Genomic DNA, 16616 nt, shown 5'->3' with positions numbered 1-16616 from the left:
CACTGCATTGACTCATTAACTTGACAGTTAAACAGCAAGCTCAACATGCTCAACACCGTGGATGGATTGGGAAGCGTAAAAACTGAAAACTGTGGCGTGTGAAAAAGTTAAATCCCATGTAGATAGAAGAAATGTTTTGAGGTTATTTTAATTTAAGGGTTAAGGCCCAGTCACACAGGCCCCGATAACGAGAACGATAACGAGAACGATAGAAATGCACGCCCTCGATTGGTTGAAATGCTCCACGCAGAATACCCCCACGCTCATTCAACCAATCGAGGGCGTGCATTTTTATCATTCTCGTTTTCGTTCTTGTTATCGGGGCCTGTGTGACCGGGCCTCAATCAAGGCCCTTAAGCATGTTAAGGCAGGTTAAGGTCACTAAGGATAATTTGTTTGCAACCATAATCGGGTTTGATTCGTTATAAAAATCTGTCTTATTAAAACTAAAAGTAACTTTTAACTAGAATTAGGCCTACCGACTACTGGGAACTTGATCTTGAAGTGCAAAAATTACAAATTTTGGTCTGCATCCGCTTAATGAAACTAGTACAACACCCAAGCAGATCCTTGCCATTTGATTGGAGGATTGTCCATCACGCGACTGATAGAACTATTGTTCGCTACTTCATTCACAGTGCAGTTTCGTTCCATTCACCGTGCTTACCAAATCATTACTTGATAGTTACTGCAAGGCACATGATGTTACATTACTTTACGGCGCCCCCGTGTCTCAAACGCACTTAGTCCTGTTAATATTACTCCAAACAAGCCGAACCAAAAGAAATGGTTGCGAATGGGTGTAATGTCACAATTTTGTTTTGAAAGTTTTATCCTCCAATCAAAATGTGCTTTGGGCCCCTACTCAAGCCCACTGTTCCCGAGGTAGACCACAAACCACCTATGTGGACACCTTGGTCCGGGACTCTGGACTGCGTTGGGAAGAGCTGCGTATAGCAATGGAGGACCAACGTGTTTGGAGGGCCATCATCCGATGCTCCGCATTCACTAAATGAATGAAAATGACAAAGATCTACTTCTTTTTCCTTTCATTTTCAAGTGCTGCTTCATTAATTGAAGGTTATTGTACTTGGATGTCGTAAACATTCTGGTACAAGTACACTACAAAGCCCGACCTGCTAGTACCACTACTACACGTCAGTTGTGACCTGACGCTTGCATTAACAAGGAAGGTGTCAATTACATTATAATTAGATGAGATTTATTAGAATTTTTTGCTAAGGGCTGAGGCTACACTTACTAAATCTTCAAGCAAAGTTTTTTAATGCAACCCAATTCTTTGTTGAATTTTGTCATTTTTTTGCTGAGACTGGCCCTATCTCTTAGCATTGCCTAGGACTAGCCCTAAGTTAGGACTACCTTTGTGAAATCCACCCCACGTCCTGTTGTCCAGTGAGAGAAAGTAAAGGGAAACTCTGTAGTATATCAATTTAAAGCGACTCTCACACAGATAACTTAAATTTATTACAAAATGGCTGATTGCTGACTACCACACAACTTGGACAAAGCGCTTGTGATGATATGAAATTGTGCAAGTTATAAAAGCTTGTAAGCAACCAAGTGTGACAATGTTCAATACACAAAGCCAATGTAGCTGTGGTTAGTAACAGGGTACCGGTGTACAAAGTACCAAGCCTTGAACTTCTCTCTTGAAGGGCCACAGTAATTTCCCTCTGGGAAGGGGCACGGGAAACGTTGTGTCAGTTTAGATTGGAACTTTGCTGAGGGCACCAACAGCATATACTGTAAGCACAGACCCCCACCCAAGGCTAGACCTTTATTATAGTACAGTCATCTTGAATGTCTCCAATTGATATTAATGTTACCAAAACCGAGGCTGGAAAAACAAAATAGTCTGAGTTCCTAAATGCAAGATGATTATTAGAATGCATTATTGTTATTCGATACGAGGAACATGACCAAGATGGAGGCGGCATGATTACGGTCTATTGATGTGGGTGCCGTGTGTTATTACAAGGTCTCTAGATATTTGTGAGAGGGTCAACAATTCAGTGTGACTGAACTTAACTAACTGTGGCGACACGACAGCAACACAAAATCACCCCTGCACCCGTTTGCGTCAACGGGAAGTAGCCTACGACAATTGATGATGATGATAAACAACTGATTTATGTTTGTTACTTGACTCTTTGCTGTTAAGTGAGTGAGGAAACGAACGTATCGGTTCGTAGGAAGTCATAGGGCTAACAATTCTACCTCCATGGCCTAACTAAAAAATAAAGTTTTCAAATCAATTGATTCATGTTTGTTGTAACTTTGCTTTTTAGTGAGTGAGGGAACGAAGATAAGTCTCATGGAGGTTAAGGATTCGACTAATGTGAGCCCAGGCCCAGGCAGCAGTACAGCCTCATCTCCGACGAACTTTGGGCATGGGAGTCCAGATATAGCAACGTCGCCGGTGGCCAATCACAGAACAGGATCTGGGAACAGAATCGGTGAGCGAACTTAGATATAATTTAAATACCACCAGGCCTAGAATATCATTTTAGAAAGGGCAAGGCCATTTTCATTTTGCAAAAGGCACTTCTGTTTGATAATCTTGAAGTCCATGTGAAACTTTTGAAGGGGCACCAAGGCCAAGACAAGGGCAACCAAGGTCATGTCCTCCATGGTCTGCATGTTTCCTGGCCTGTATACCTGGACCCAACTTCAAATTTATACGGCGTATAATGTCTCATCCGAAGTACAAAGCAATTATGGTAAAGTATTCCCAAACCACAATATGTCTTGACTGGGACCCACACACTCTGCTAATATCATAAACACCAGAGTTGGAGTCAAGTGTCAAACTTCATAGAGCTGCTTTAAGCAGTAAATGTTGCTTAACAACTCTCTGCTTAGCAGAAATGAGCAGGAGACCAGCCACAGATGGTACATGTGACATGGTAGTTTAGCTGGTAACCTTATTCTGGTAAGCACAATGTTGTTGTGCTTAGCATCTTTTTGTGCTTTAGCAGCTCTGTAAAACTGGGCTCTGTGCTCTTTTATAACCACTCGGCCACGACACACCACCAGAGCGAAATTGTAAACATGACGTCTTCGCTTATCAGCAACTTAATGCCTGCATTCCAACAAGGAATTGTTTTCGGTCGTAAGGTTAAATTCAATGCCAGTTTCGATTGGTTATCATAGAAATTCAGACAAATGAACTTAAGACAAATTCCTAGACAAAAACGAAATGACCCATTTTGAAATAATAAAAACAAGTTCTTGAAATGTGATGAAATGGTTTGTGATTTTGACAAGATTTGCATTGGAAGTGTATAAAATAAAATGAAAGGTTAGGCCTAGGTACCATTGTGACGTCAGATAAGAGACTTCTAGTATTTTTTCCTCATTTTCATAATGATTCTATCTATTTGAAAATGAGTGTGTCACAGAACTAAATTTGACCTTACAGCCCCTCGTTGAAAAAATAAACTTTTCAATTATGGTCATTGGTCTCAGTGAACATGGTGAATGAACATAGTGATTGGGTTGGATGGAGCACATTGTTAATATAAAAAAGGAGCGCCATCAAACTTTCTGCAAATGGGAAGTGAATTTGACGTTAATTCGACGTCGCAACTATGTTTACGCAGCGAATGTTTTGCCAAAGTTGCGCACTCAATTCAGCTTGTAGCTGCAATGTTTAAATGTGTTTTAATAAACCACTAATAACAACAGTTCAACTGCTGCGAATAATTTATTGCAATGTGACGCATTCGCATTCTCAGGAAGTATGAACCAGGCTTTACTAACACCAAGAGGATTGTCTATGATTCACAACGTGGCCTTTGGGTACTTATGTAACACAAAACACAATGTCCACAGATTTACGTAAAACTTTCACACTGTTTGAAGATAACAATAGTAGAAATCTAACCTTAAAATATAAGTTTATAAGTTGCTGAGGTGCTGTAGTGTAGTTTTTGAGAAACGAGTTAAATAATTTAATGAATGAAGTTTTTATATTTTTATGTTAAAATAATGTTCATCCCATGATCACTGAGATGAGAATTATTTTCGTGAGATTGTTTAACTCTTTTCTCAAAAACTGCAGCACTTCTGCAACTAATATTTTCAGGGAAGCTTTCTATTATCATTATCTTCAAACTACATGTAAGTTTAATGTAAATCTGCGGACATTGCGTTTTTTTGTCCTACAAAAAGTACCGTTTAAAACCCCGGTTCCAAAAGTGAATTGAGGAAATCAGGTTCACAACACATGTAGGTCACTTCTTTCTGGGTTCAAAAAACCCCCAGATAGGAAAAGAAAAAAGTCGCGAGACGACTTTCAATGCTGTGTGTGGAATCACACTCGGGAAAGCCATAGACCTTAAGTCGCAAATGGGCAATTCCACCAAAAAGTGTCCTCGGCCCAAAAAATTGAAGTCAAATTTGTGGATTTAAATTTAAAGTAGCAAGAAAGAGTGATACCCAGTGATTTCAAATCTATGTTTGTTTCATTTTTTTCCCTTGGTTTTCCATGTTTTTCATCGTTTATTAAAAAAGTTTTTTTTGAGCCAAATTCATGATTTTTGGGAAATGATTGGCACAATTGTCTAAAATGCTCTCCTGGTTACATTTTAGATGATATTTCAATTATTCTTGGCTTAAAACATATAACTGGTGGTAAGTATTCACAATTTTAAAGAAACTTCATTGTCAATTTATTCACAGGGTGGTGCCACTCGTTTTAATTAGCCCTTAATTACCAATTATGAAATGTAATGTCCATGACATTATATGGTGTTTAGTTTTATATTCTAAAGCCAGTAAGAGATATTTTCATGACACTTCATACGCAAAGCTAGTTTTTAGGGGCTAATCCTATAATGCAAGAAAATTCATAAAAAATTAATTACAACTGTGCTAACGAGCGTCATGGACATTACATTTAGCGTCATGGACATTACGTCATGGACATTACATGTCACATGAAACTTACCTTTTTGAAGGTAAATGCTGCAATTTATCAATTGGACCTACTGTAGGTAAACCTGGACTAGTCAAAGAGAACATTTGTCATAGACCTCATCAGAAATTTGTTTCGAGCTCTTTTTTAGCAGCGCGTTTAGTGGCAACATCGTGCACAGATTCTACAAACTGACAGCTCAAATCCGAGATTTTCAGGTGAGTTTTCTCATGGAACTGTTCTTTCCTAAAAACATTCAAGTGACATTGAAATGTATGTGAACTGTTGGTGAGACATGTTTAGATGAATTTAGGACATTATAAACAGACTTTATCATCAAAGAGGACTTCTCAAGGCCTAGGCGTAGTGCAGATTTGTACACATCTACGGATAGCTTGGATACAAAGACGTCATACATAAAGTAATTTTTTATTTTTACATAATTTCAGAATGGCTAAGACTTGAGTAGAGAGGCAGAAAAAGTATAGAGAGAAAACAAGACAAACCATGGAAACATGATTGTGATAAACAAAGCCCTATGCAGCCAATCTTTCCTTCATTTGTTGTTCTCCGTTCTTGTTTTGCAGGTCAATCTAGGTGGAACGTGTAGAGGATGACCTCAATGACTGTCTTGTATTTGGAAAACTAAGGAAGCATCTACGTTTGACCTGTTCCTCCCAAGAAGTCATCCCAACTCATTTTAACTGATCTTCTGGGAATTGTTCACCCAGTCTTGAACATAGCAGTATCCAGATCAACTTTGAAAATTACAGAAACCTTTAATGTTTAACTTCCATTTACTGTCGTCACAAAATGTTGACGCAAGATGTTCAGTATATTACTCAAGATGAACAATTACCATGTGAGAAACACATAAAAGGGAATTATGTTAAAGATAATTAGAAAAAAGGTTACTTCATGTATACCTACATCTCTGGTCTATCATAACTACTTCAAGGCAGAAGCCAGCCTGGTTGGATGTGGACGGAAAGTGCAAAAAGGGGACTTACCGAGGGGCGGGGTTTAAGTGAGATTCTGGGGGAGGTTTGGTTCTTAAAAATGTTTGGAAGAGGTTAAACATTAAGATAGGGACATTTATTATAGTTTAAAACCCATATTAAGAGCAAGGCAGCACATGGGTTTACAAATTCAGGGTAAAAGCATGATGCATCATTTTACAAGTTTGACGTAATGTCCATGACGCTAAAAATAACCCAAAATGTAATGTCCATGACGCTCTATTAAGATGTGTAACAAGAAAGTTGACAGGTTTTCTTAAAAATATTATCAATGTTCATGTTAACTACTTCCCTGTTTAGCAAATAAAAAGGTATTCTAAAAATTTTGAACTTTAACTTCACAGAGTTTTGGAATTGAGTGTGTTGTACCCAAAACCCACTTCCGTTTTTCGTAATGTCCATGACGCTCGTTAGCTGTGCTCTGACTCCTTAATTAATTTGAACTTTTCCAAATACATAGTATCATTTGACTTACTAGGACACAAGATACTAGTATCAAGCACAAAACTATAAATCAAAGCTACTTGGTGTGTTTAACTGACCAACAAAGTTCTAAAAATGTCTCAAAACGTAATGTCCATGACGTGGAACTGCCCAAATACTCAGTAGGTGCACTGCAGGCAGTGAATTAGGTGCATGCTGGTCTAGCTAGCGATCAAGTAAAGGTTGAGTGCCCTTTGCGAAATGAAAATGGCTGACCCTTTTTCTCCCATTATTCTCTTGCTACATGTACATGTACTTGGTCGACCAATTGAGTCCAAATTTGTATTGTTATTTCATGCATTAATTTGAGAGACACCAAGTGAGAAGACTGGTCTTTGACAATAACCAAAGGTGTCCAGAGTCTTTACCTGTGTGTATAACGTACAATACATGTTGATGTTGCTATGCTTTTCTGCCAGCACCTGGATTGTATACAGCCATTAGAATGTAGGTCATGGACATGACCTTTCTGAGGCAGTGGCATTTTGAATCAAGCTGTGGGAGGTTGTTTGTGCAATTCAGTTCAACCTTCAATGCACACTGTCTGTAGACATGTACACTGTAAACTTCATATTGTGTATTTTGCGTACATGATACTACAGTCGTGAGCGATGTGTATACAGTATGTAAATTGTACGTACGTGTATGTACGCTTGTACGTACAACATGTGTGTACACAGTACGTACACATTTATACATGGAGCTACTATTTGCTATTGTTGTATTTGTGTGCTTGTGCTGTTCAGTTTTTAATTTCAATGCAAGTAACTTCTTACAGTATGTAAATTGTACTGTACATGTAATACATGTAATACATGTACGGGTGTACGTACATTTTCGTTTTGATAAATCTTTCTATTGTTTTATCAAATTTTTATTCCCATTTTGGGTCATCTTTTAAAAATATTTAGGCCCTACATGTACATGTTGTTGGGGGGCTGTTCAGTTTTTAATTGTAAGGGTACCCTGTCTTTTAATTGGTCATCGTGGGGTTTCAAGTACATGTTTAGGAGGGTTCCTGTGCATTTTTACAGTGCCTTCTAGTGGTTTATCATTCTATTTTTGGTCGTCTTTGTTTAAATTATTGTACAAGTACATGTATGTACACTTCCATACTGCAGTGGTGCAATTTTATGTCCTTTTTTTCTGTGCAATGTTTATCAATATTTTCACGTTGTAATTCCACATAATTCAGCTTTGTGCTGCCAGTTTTTTATTTGTTAAAAAAAGAAATGAATGAATACTGTACTTAATATTTGGTTTGTCTTTTTTTAAACGATTTGCTGTGGAGACCCAAGGGTCAAATTACAGGAAAATATACAGAGAATACATGTATGTCACAGTTTATTAAGCATGCAAAAATTACCTTTATACAAAAATGAAACATAAAAATTGGTTAAGGAGAGAATGTCCGATGCTTTGGTTTTCAACTTTTTAAATTTGGCTGAATAAATTATTCTAATTCAAACTCTGTTTAAGCCCCATGCGTCATGTATATACATGTGTAGCTTCCCTTTTAAGGATGTTCCAGACAATCAGAAAAACACAAGAGTTGTTTTATAAAGTACATAGTGTACACTCCTCTTTGAATTAGAAAAGCCAATATTCTACCTGTCCACATTGAAATAGAATAATCTTGACTGTTTTTTTCACCTGAATGCTTTGAATATGAAACACGTTCCAGTGAAACTTGACTCCACACTTGACAGTGAATCCAAAGTATAGACGTTTCCCCCTGAAGGTACAAAACATGCACTCCACATGTTCTCAGCTTGTATAACACAGGCCTTATACTTCATAAAGGCAATGTAGACGAAGTTGCCTCCATGCCCCCTGGTCATTGCCTTGGTGCCCTTGAAATGCTCCAGTAGAAACTGATACTTCATGGAGGCAACAAAGGCTATTGCCTCCATGCCCGTGGGCATTGCCTTGATGCCCTTAAAACGCTCCAGTAGAAACTGATACTTCACAGAGGCAACGAAGGCGATTGCTTCCATGCCCCCTGGTCATTGCCTTGGTGCCCTTAAAATGCTCCATTTTGAAAGCTTGATTAATACAAAATGTTTTTTGACGTTTTCCCGTCATTTTTGTTTGTGTTATTATATTTGCTAACAATTATTTTGAGTAATTACCAATAGTGTCCAATGCCTTTCAGACAATCAGAAAAACATTGAAGAGTTTTATAGTACACGATACGCTACATTTATTTATACGTTTATTATACATGGCTTATGCATCCGTAAAATGTTTTTACAACACTTGGTATGTAAATGAATGAATGGCAAATAAATCGAATTGATTGCCGCCACATGCCACCTACTTACAGACAATACAAAGTACAGTTTGATGACGTCGACTTACAGTACAATCTGCTCTACTTTACGGCTCAAAGAACAAAGGCTTTGTAATATTAAATGATAACTGACCATTTGTAAATTATTATAATAATGTAATCTCGCTGTACTTTAGCATAATGTCTGTATACAGCGTTTTGAGATTCTGTAAGACACTAACAAAGTACTGTTTATGTTAAAGGAATGTTACAGAATTGGTAAGAAACAAAATTTGTGAAGATCACCGATTTACGTAAAACTTACATCTATGATAGTTGAAAACATCCCTTGAAATACTTTTGTCTGAAATGTCATATTTGATGAGAAACAAACAATAATCTAATTTTGCATTTGGAGTTTATTGCTCAGTGAGCGTTTATTCATTTTTATTTTGGCATCGATGCAATGCAAAATTTGTTATCAGTTTTTTAACTATATAATCTCTCATGACCCAGATGGCCCATCGATCTCAAACTTCTACAGGTTTGTCAGTTTATGTATGATGGATTACATAAAGTGCATACACTGCCAGCAACTGTTAGCAAAACCTAATTGTGTAATGTTTCTTCATGAATAAATTATTATTATTATTATTTATGAATGATAGGATAATCCTACTTCCTGTACAGCTAGAATACATGATTTATGTGTACAAAAGAACTTGCTCAGTTCAAGAGAAAAAATTAATTTCTATTTTAAAACATTATTTACCCCTAGTCACTGGCCCATTTATTTCATTCCTTAGACCACCTCAGCTCCCTGTGGAGTATACACCCTTTGCTACCAAGTATCATATCTCCAAAAGTTAATTTAATTAAGAATTATCTCTGCCCTCACAGGTATCCATTTTCCCTGGGGTGTTAAGAAGCAATTATAGTGAAGTGTCTTGCTCAAAGACGTGTAATGACTGCCACTACCAGAATTCAAATCCACTCTGATGACTGGACTTGGCCAGTATTGGGTCATTATTCCATTGCGCTGCTTTAAAGCCATTGGACACCTTTGGTAAACAGTGTTGTCCAAGGCCCACACTTCGTGTATCACAACTGATATATAAAATGACAAACCTGTGAAAATTTAGGCTCAATCGGTCATCGGGGTCTGGAAAACCTACCCTTGTTTCTGCATTTTTTGCCATAATTCTCGATATTGAGAATTGATGTTGTTTTAATGTTTTCTCAAAAAGTAAAGCTTTTCATGAAGTAATATTTCAAGAGAAGTCTTTCACCATTATCTTCGGTAAACCCTGTAAATTATTTGTCAATCTGTGAACTTTAAAGCACTGCAATCAATTTCATGAAACATAAGTCGTCCTAACTTCGGATGGGTTCAATGCTTTCTAACTTCTTTGGATATGAAACTTAACTCGTCCTAAGATTAACCCTTTTAGTTAGGAAGAGTTTGGTGAAATTGGCTGCTGGACACCTTTAGTAATTGTCAAAGACCAGTATTTTCACTTGGTCTATCACAACAACATTTAAATCATTTGGTCATCAAAGTTTCAAGATAATGAAAGAGAAAACACTCTTGTTGCTCAAATTTGTTTGCTTTAAGTTTCAGATGCCTAAAAAAGGCCGGAGTCCTCATAGTCTCTTATCATATTCAGATATTTAAGTGAGAATCACCTCTTTCTCAAAATACTATCATCAACAGCTATCCATTGCTCATTATCAACTTTGCTAATTGCTAACAATTATTTTTAGTTTGTAGCAATAGTGTCCAGTGCCTTTAACGGTAAGCAAATTTTCATGCTCATTTCAGCAGAAAAGATTTGCTTTAAAGCATTACGTGTTAAGCAGATTTCACAGGTTAGCAAATAAATTAGGCATACAGCTTGCGTGTTCACCATGGCCTGCCGATCTCACCATAAGTTTGCATACATTTACGCCATTCATTTACATAAGAACTTGAAGAAGTACCGGAAGGTTAGTATGCCTATTTGTGTGCTTACGGTTAGCAGCGCTATGAAATGGAAACTTACCAAGTTAAGCACAAAGTCAACCATTAAGCACCCCTTTACAAAATTGGGCCCAGACATTTTTTGTGCAGGGTGCACTAAACTGCTCGACCATGACCAGCCAAGAGCAACGCTTTGATAACATTCTTTTGAAGAAAAAAATAATAATAAAAATGTAGCTCAAAAGATTTTCAAAACCCTAGACACAATTAGTATTATTTCCTGACACCCACTAATCAATCATTTAGTCGTTTTGTAAGCTATGTGGGTTAAAGCTTTAACGAGTATTGTGAACTTAGCACGCCAAATCCTCGTTCCACAAGAGTGACATCGTTTTTGAAAAGGCAAGGCTGCCAAGTAATTTTTTTCCTTGGTAAAGGGAGGAAAATGTAAATTTAAATGGAGCATTTCAAGGGCACCAAGGCAATGACTAGAGGGCATGGAGGCAATCGCCTTCGCTGCTTCCTTACATAGTATCAGTTTCTACTGGAGCGTTTCATGGGCACCAAGTCATTTCCTACTTGGTTAAGGGAGAAAGTTGTAAATTTCTACTGGATCATTTCAAGGGCACCAAGGCAATGGCAAGAGGGCATGGAGGCAATCGCCTTCATTGCTTCCTTACATAGTATCAGTTTCTACTGGAGCGTTTCAAGGGCACCAAGGCAATGACCAGGGGGCATGGAGGCAATCGCCTTTGTTGCCTCTGTGAAGTATCAGTTTCTACTGGATCATTTCAAGGGCACCAAGGCAATGACAAGAGGGCATGGAGGCAATCGCCTTCGTTGCCTCCATGAAGTATCAGTTTCTACTGGAGCGTTTCAAGGGCACCAAAGCCATGACCAGGGGGCATGGAGGCAGTCGCCTTTTTACATGTAAGGCCATAGTCAAATATTGACTTTGAAAGGGCCTGCTAACAGCTTTGAAAGCTAATCAACAATGTAAAGCCATCTGTCTGTTTTTGTGTTTGTTTTGAAAACATCAAGGGCACCAAGGCAATGATCCTGGGGCATAACCGCCTTTGTTGCCTCCGTGAAGTCAGGCTTGGACAAATGTATGGGTGTACAGTATGTGTAGTCAAATTTTCTACGTACTAGCTTGGAAAGCTAATCAAAACTTGGCCATCTGCCTGTACTCCAGTGTTTGTTAAAATATAAGGGCACCAGGGCAATGACCCTGGGGCATAATCGCCTTTGTTGCCTCCATGAAGTATCAGGGCTGGTCAAATGTATTGGGTGTACGGTATTTGAGTTAGCCCGTAGTCAGATTTTTTGCCTGGAGCCTGCTTGGAAAGCTAATCAAAACTTTGCCATCTGCTTGTGCTACAATGTTTGTTTAAACAATATCAAGGGCACCAGGGCAATAACATAAGCGCCCTCGTTGTCTCTGTGAATATTAGGGCTGGACAACATGTACATGTACATGTAAGTAAGCCCATAGTCAAATGTTCTACATCGGGCCTGCCAACAGCTTCAAAAGCTAATCAAAAACTAGCCATCTGCCTGCGTTCCAGTGTTTGTTTTGAAAATATGAGGGCATATTTTGCAATAGCTGTTTAAAATTTATGGGGCTGTCAATAACTGAATAATCCTGAGGGGCTAGTGAGTGGTTGAATGCCCTTTCAACTATATATACAATGAATCTTATAAATGGGAAAAGAAAAACAACATTTGCTGGTACCGTATGGCTTTGACACACTTTCCATGCCCTTTTACATGTATGCTGCTGGAAACAAAATTAAATTGTGCCACACTTTTTGAGCTCAGCCTTTGGTCTCTATAAAGGAAAAGTACCTTTATGTTTTTTTCACCGTTTGATTGTTTTAATCTTGTATGGAGTAAAATTAATCTGTGATAATTACCAGATGTTTCCATGTCTTTAAGGCTATTCCAACATGTACATGTTGGATGAGTAACTCGTCTCAACTCGAGATAAGATTAACTTCTGCGAACACTGACTAGTGCTAGCAGATATTAAAAACTTAAGGCTACATGTACTCGAGTAACTCGTCCTGACTCAAGATAAGACTAGTCTTAACTCTATGTGAAATCCACCCCAGACCACATATTGCAATTTGTAGGTCATTATTTCAACAACTTATAAAGATAATGAAAGGATTTTGCAGTATCTGTAATATAGGGTGTTCCAAAATTAAAAGTCAAACCGAAACATCGACCCAAATAAAGGCAGATAAAACCGGGAAGAAATACGCACTCGTCCCCGTGGTTGTTGGTCTCTAAATTTACATACATAGGCTGACAGGCCGGAGGCCCCTGAGTCTAATCATACTGGCTGGAAAGTCAAGACAGGACAAGTCTGTGTCGTCTTGTAGGTTTTTTTTTTGCAGTTGAATAATAACACCTCTGTTACTGTTGAATCTTTGAATTAAAGGGAACATTGAAGAATTGTTGTTCTGCTAACAAAACAGTCACTGACAAACCTGTTTAGACGTTTGAGATTTAAATCAGCCATCTGGGTCATCATGAGGAAATGGTGAAAAATTGGTTGTTAAAAGAAAAAAAAAAAAAAAAAAAAAACGCTCACTGAACACGTAACTCTAAATGGGAAATTAGTTTTATTTATTTATTTCTTATCAAATATGACATTTCAGACAAAAATATTTCAAGTTATGTTTTCTTCTATCATCGTTAAATAATATATATTTTTTTTTAATGCTCCTCCTTAATGCTCCTTTCAGAAAATTATTGTGAACTAATAAAACAAATACATTAAAATGAGGGGGGCTGAATAATAGAGCCTTGTGGAACTCCAGAAGAAACCACAAACCAATCCGAAACTAAACCTTAAAAAATAACTTGTCTAAGAAAAGAAAAATATATATTGATTAGTTCCCGCTTCTTTCTGGATCCTTTCCTTAATCCCTTTCCCCCTCTCTTTTTCTATAAATGGATATGTATGGATATGTATTTGTTTTGTACTTGATATGTATTTGTTTTGTATTTGTTTGTACTTGTTTTATGCCTCTGAAGAAGGTCCGGATTGGATCGAAAGCTAAGGCCATCTACCCTATTCATTATATTGATTATTAGTCTGATATATTTGCTGAGTACTGAAAAAACAATTCATAAAACTTGTCAAAAAAAAACCAAATCCTACCTAAGTGAGTGCTTGTTCAAATAAAAACACGGGTTTCTGTGGAAAAAGCAAAGATGTTAAATAATCCAAAGGCCTTAAAAAAAGGATTAAAAAGTATTAGGTTCAGTTGACATTTTGAGTTCTTAAAAATGGATGTAAAATGCAATGAATTTAACCAAAGCCTGCTCTTAAAGAACCATATTTTGCAGCAAGTAAAAAATATGTAAATTGTGAGTGGGTGTCATCTGTTTTACCTCTGCTTTATTTTGTTATTTTTGGTCGTACATTTTTTTGAGCGTATTTTATAAAAGGGTTTTAAAAAGTCTTAAGTTTGACTTGTTTTATGTAACACTAACATATCTATCATGATATTGTTGCTCAAATAAGTACTTTTTTTGGTTTTAATTATGTACATTAAATAGTTTTTATATAAATTATAACAAAAACAATTCATTGCTAAATATAAACACTATTTTTATAATACAAACTCTAGTAAAACAATTTCATGTTTATTAAACAATACATTGTTCTTACTTGAACAACAACATCATGGTATCTGCTTTCATAAAAAAGTCAAATTTAAGACTGATTAATTAAGATATTCAAGCAATTGGTAAGATGTTGTGAAGGATCTTGAACATTACAACAATCTACAGATATGTCCTTTCACACAAGGTACATTTTCACAACCATGATACTGTTTAGCAAGGGACCCTTGCTAAATTGCTCACGTGTGAAAGGGGTTTAAACCCCCATACCTCCTCGCCTTCTCCCATAGCTGGCTTGTTGTTATGAATTTTTGTTTTATACCCATTTACCGATGTGTGTTAGCACTGTATACTCAGTACTTTCCTGAGTCCTGTGAACAAATATCACAGGCATGTTACTTGGGTGGGTTTCACAACCATGTTTAGCAAATTGCTCACATGTGAAAGAGGTTTAAAATCCCCTTACCTCCTCGCCTTCTCCCATAGCTGGCTTGTTGTTATGAATTTTTGGTTTTTACCAATATACCGATGTGTGTTTAGCACTGTATACTCAGTACTGTATACTTAGTCCTGTGAACAAATATCACAGGCATGTTACTCGGGTGGGATTTGAACCCATGACTTTTGCAATTTTAGAGCAGTGTGTAACCAACTAGACTGCCTAGATTTCCCAGTAGTTAGTGGCTTGTTATTGTATACATACATGTATCAGTGATTTTAGTCAGACTATACTTTTAACTCAGGATTTTCTTCTTTCTGTTCTTTCCACTGTAGATTTTCCAACGATTGCATGTAAGATATGCGGAGATCGATCGTCTGGAGTCCACTATGGTATCATTTCGTGCGAAGGTTGCAAGGTAAGAGGGCCCAATTACACAGAGCTGCTAAGCCAAAAATGTTCGCTTAGCATGAAATTTCTTCCTTGATAAAAAAGGCCAACTAAATTTCCTTTTGGAGCGTCATTGCTTGTTACTGGTATTCAGCTGTTGTTTGCTTATCCTGAAAGCCACGTGGTAATTTGGTTGGTAATCCTGTTTTTATCAAGGCAAAAATTTCATGCTAAACAGATTTTTGTGCTTAGCAGCTTTATGAAAGTGGGCCCTGATCTCAATCTGAACAATAATAATATTAATATTTTCATGCAAATTTTTTAAAGCTACCTTTTGTTATTTATTTATTATTTTATTTGTTTCCACCACAAGTACAATGTAATAACAAAGAGGCCTTAAAGCCATTGGACACTTTCGGTAAACAGTATTGTCCAAGTCCCACACTTCGTGTATCACAACTTATATATAAAATAACAATCCTGTGGAAATTTAGGCTCAATCGGACATCGGAGTCGGGAGAAAATAATGGGAAAACCCACTCCTGTTTTCGCGCGTTTCACCGTGTCATGACATGTGTTTATAACAAATCCGTAATTCTCGTTAACGAGAATTTATATTGTTTTACCTGTTTCTCAAAAAGTAAAGCATTTCATGGACTAATATTTCAAGAGAAGTCTTTCACCATTACCTTCTGTAAACCCTGTAAATTATTTGTAAATCTGTGATTTTTTGTTGTTGTTGTTGTACTGAAAGGGTCCAATGGCTTTAAGAAAAAACAGAAAATAAATAAACAAATAAAATGAAGAAAGCAGGCTATGACTGATAAACAAAAGTTACAGTCTATAGGAAACAAATAACTTTTTCTACAATGTTCTGACGGGCTATAATACAGGAGGGAAAATGAAAAGAAATACGAGGATAAACTATTTAAAAAACTTAAGTTGTAGGGGTCGCATCAAGAAGTACAACCCTTTCAGAGAAAGAGGTTATTTTTCTCACTCAAATATGAAAAGACTTCAGAACTAGGGCCATTTTATTAGGCATCTGTAAGCTCAACAAAAATTTTGCAAAAAGGGTGTTTTTTTTTTGTATTATTCTCTTGCTACTTCTGTTGACATTGTACTAATAGTATTTATTGGTGTTTTAATTTGTAACCTTAGTCATTATTCACCAACGTGGTTAGAATAAATTGTTTGTGTCGTCAGGTATTTCTTTTATCGTGATTTGTTTTCTTTAGCAGTACTGGTCTCTAAGAACGCCCACATATCTAGGTCACTTTCTGACCCCACTGTTTTCCTTCTGTGATGACATGTGCAGTGCGTGCATTTTTTAAATGGAAAGAACACATTTGGCAGATCTGGGACGAAAGTCCCAGAACAATTGTCGTGTTGAATACCTCATAAAACCTTGTAAAGATGGCACGGAAGGATTTCAGGCATGCCAGCAAGTGACCTAGATTTGGGGGCGTTCCTAA

General features: G+C 37.1%; 1 protein-coding gene across 1 annotated transcript in view; it reads left to right on the top strand.

Annotated features, from left to right (window-relative positions):
* LOC139953571 (nuclear hormone receptor E75-like) overlaps window positions 1-16616 on the top strand; it is a 49447-nt gene that overhangs the window by 817 nt on the left and 32014 nt on the right. Inside the window, exons 2-3 of the mRNA XM_071953027.1 lie at window positions 2310-2477; window positions 15087-15169. Of these exons, the coding sequence (XP_071809128.1) occupies window positions 2336-2477; window positions 15087-15169 (225 nt within the window). The 5' untranslated portion in view covers window positions 2310-2335. The remainder of the gene's footprint in view (window positions 1-2309; window positions 2478-15086; window positions 15170-16616) is intronic.

This window comes from Asterias amurensis, chromosome 22, assembly GCF_032118995.1.
Source record: "Asterias amurensis chromosome 22, ASM3211899v1".
Lineage (NCBI taxonomy): Eukaryota > Metazoa > Echinodermata > Asteroidea > Forcipulatida > Asteriidae > Asterias > Asterias amurensis.
The sequence above is the reverse complement of the archived record's forward strand: the minus strand, read 5'-3'. Positions and strand labels throughout refer to the sequence as shown.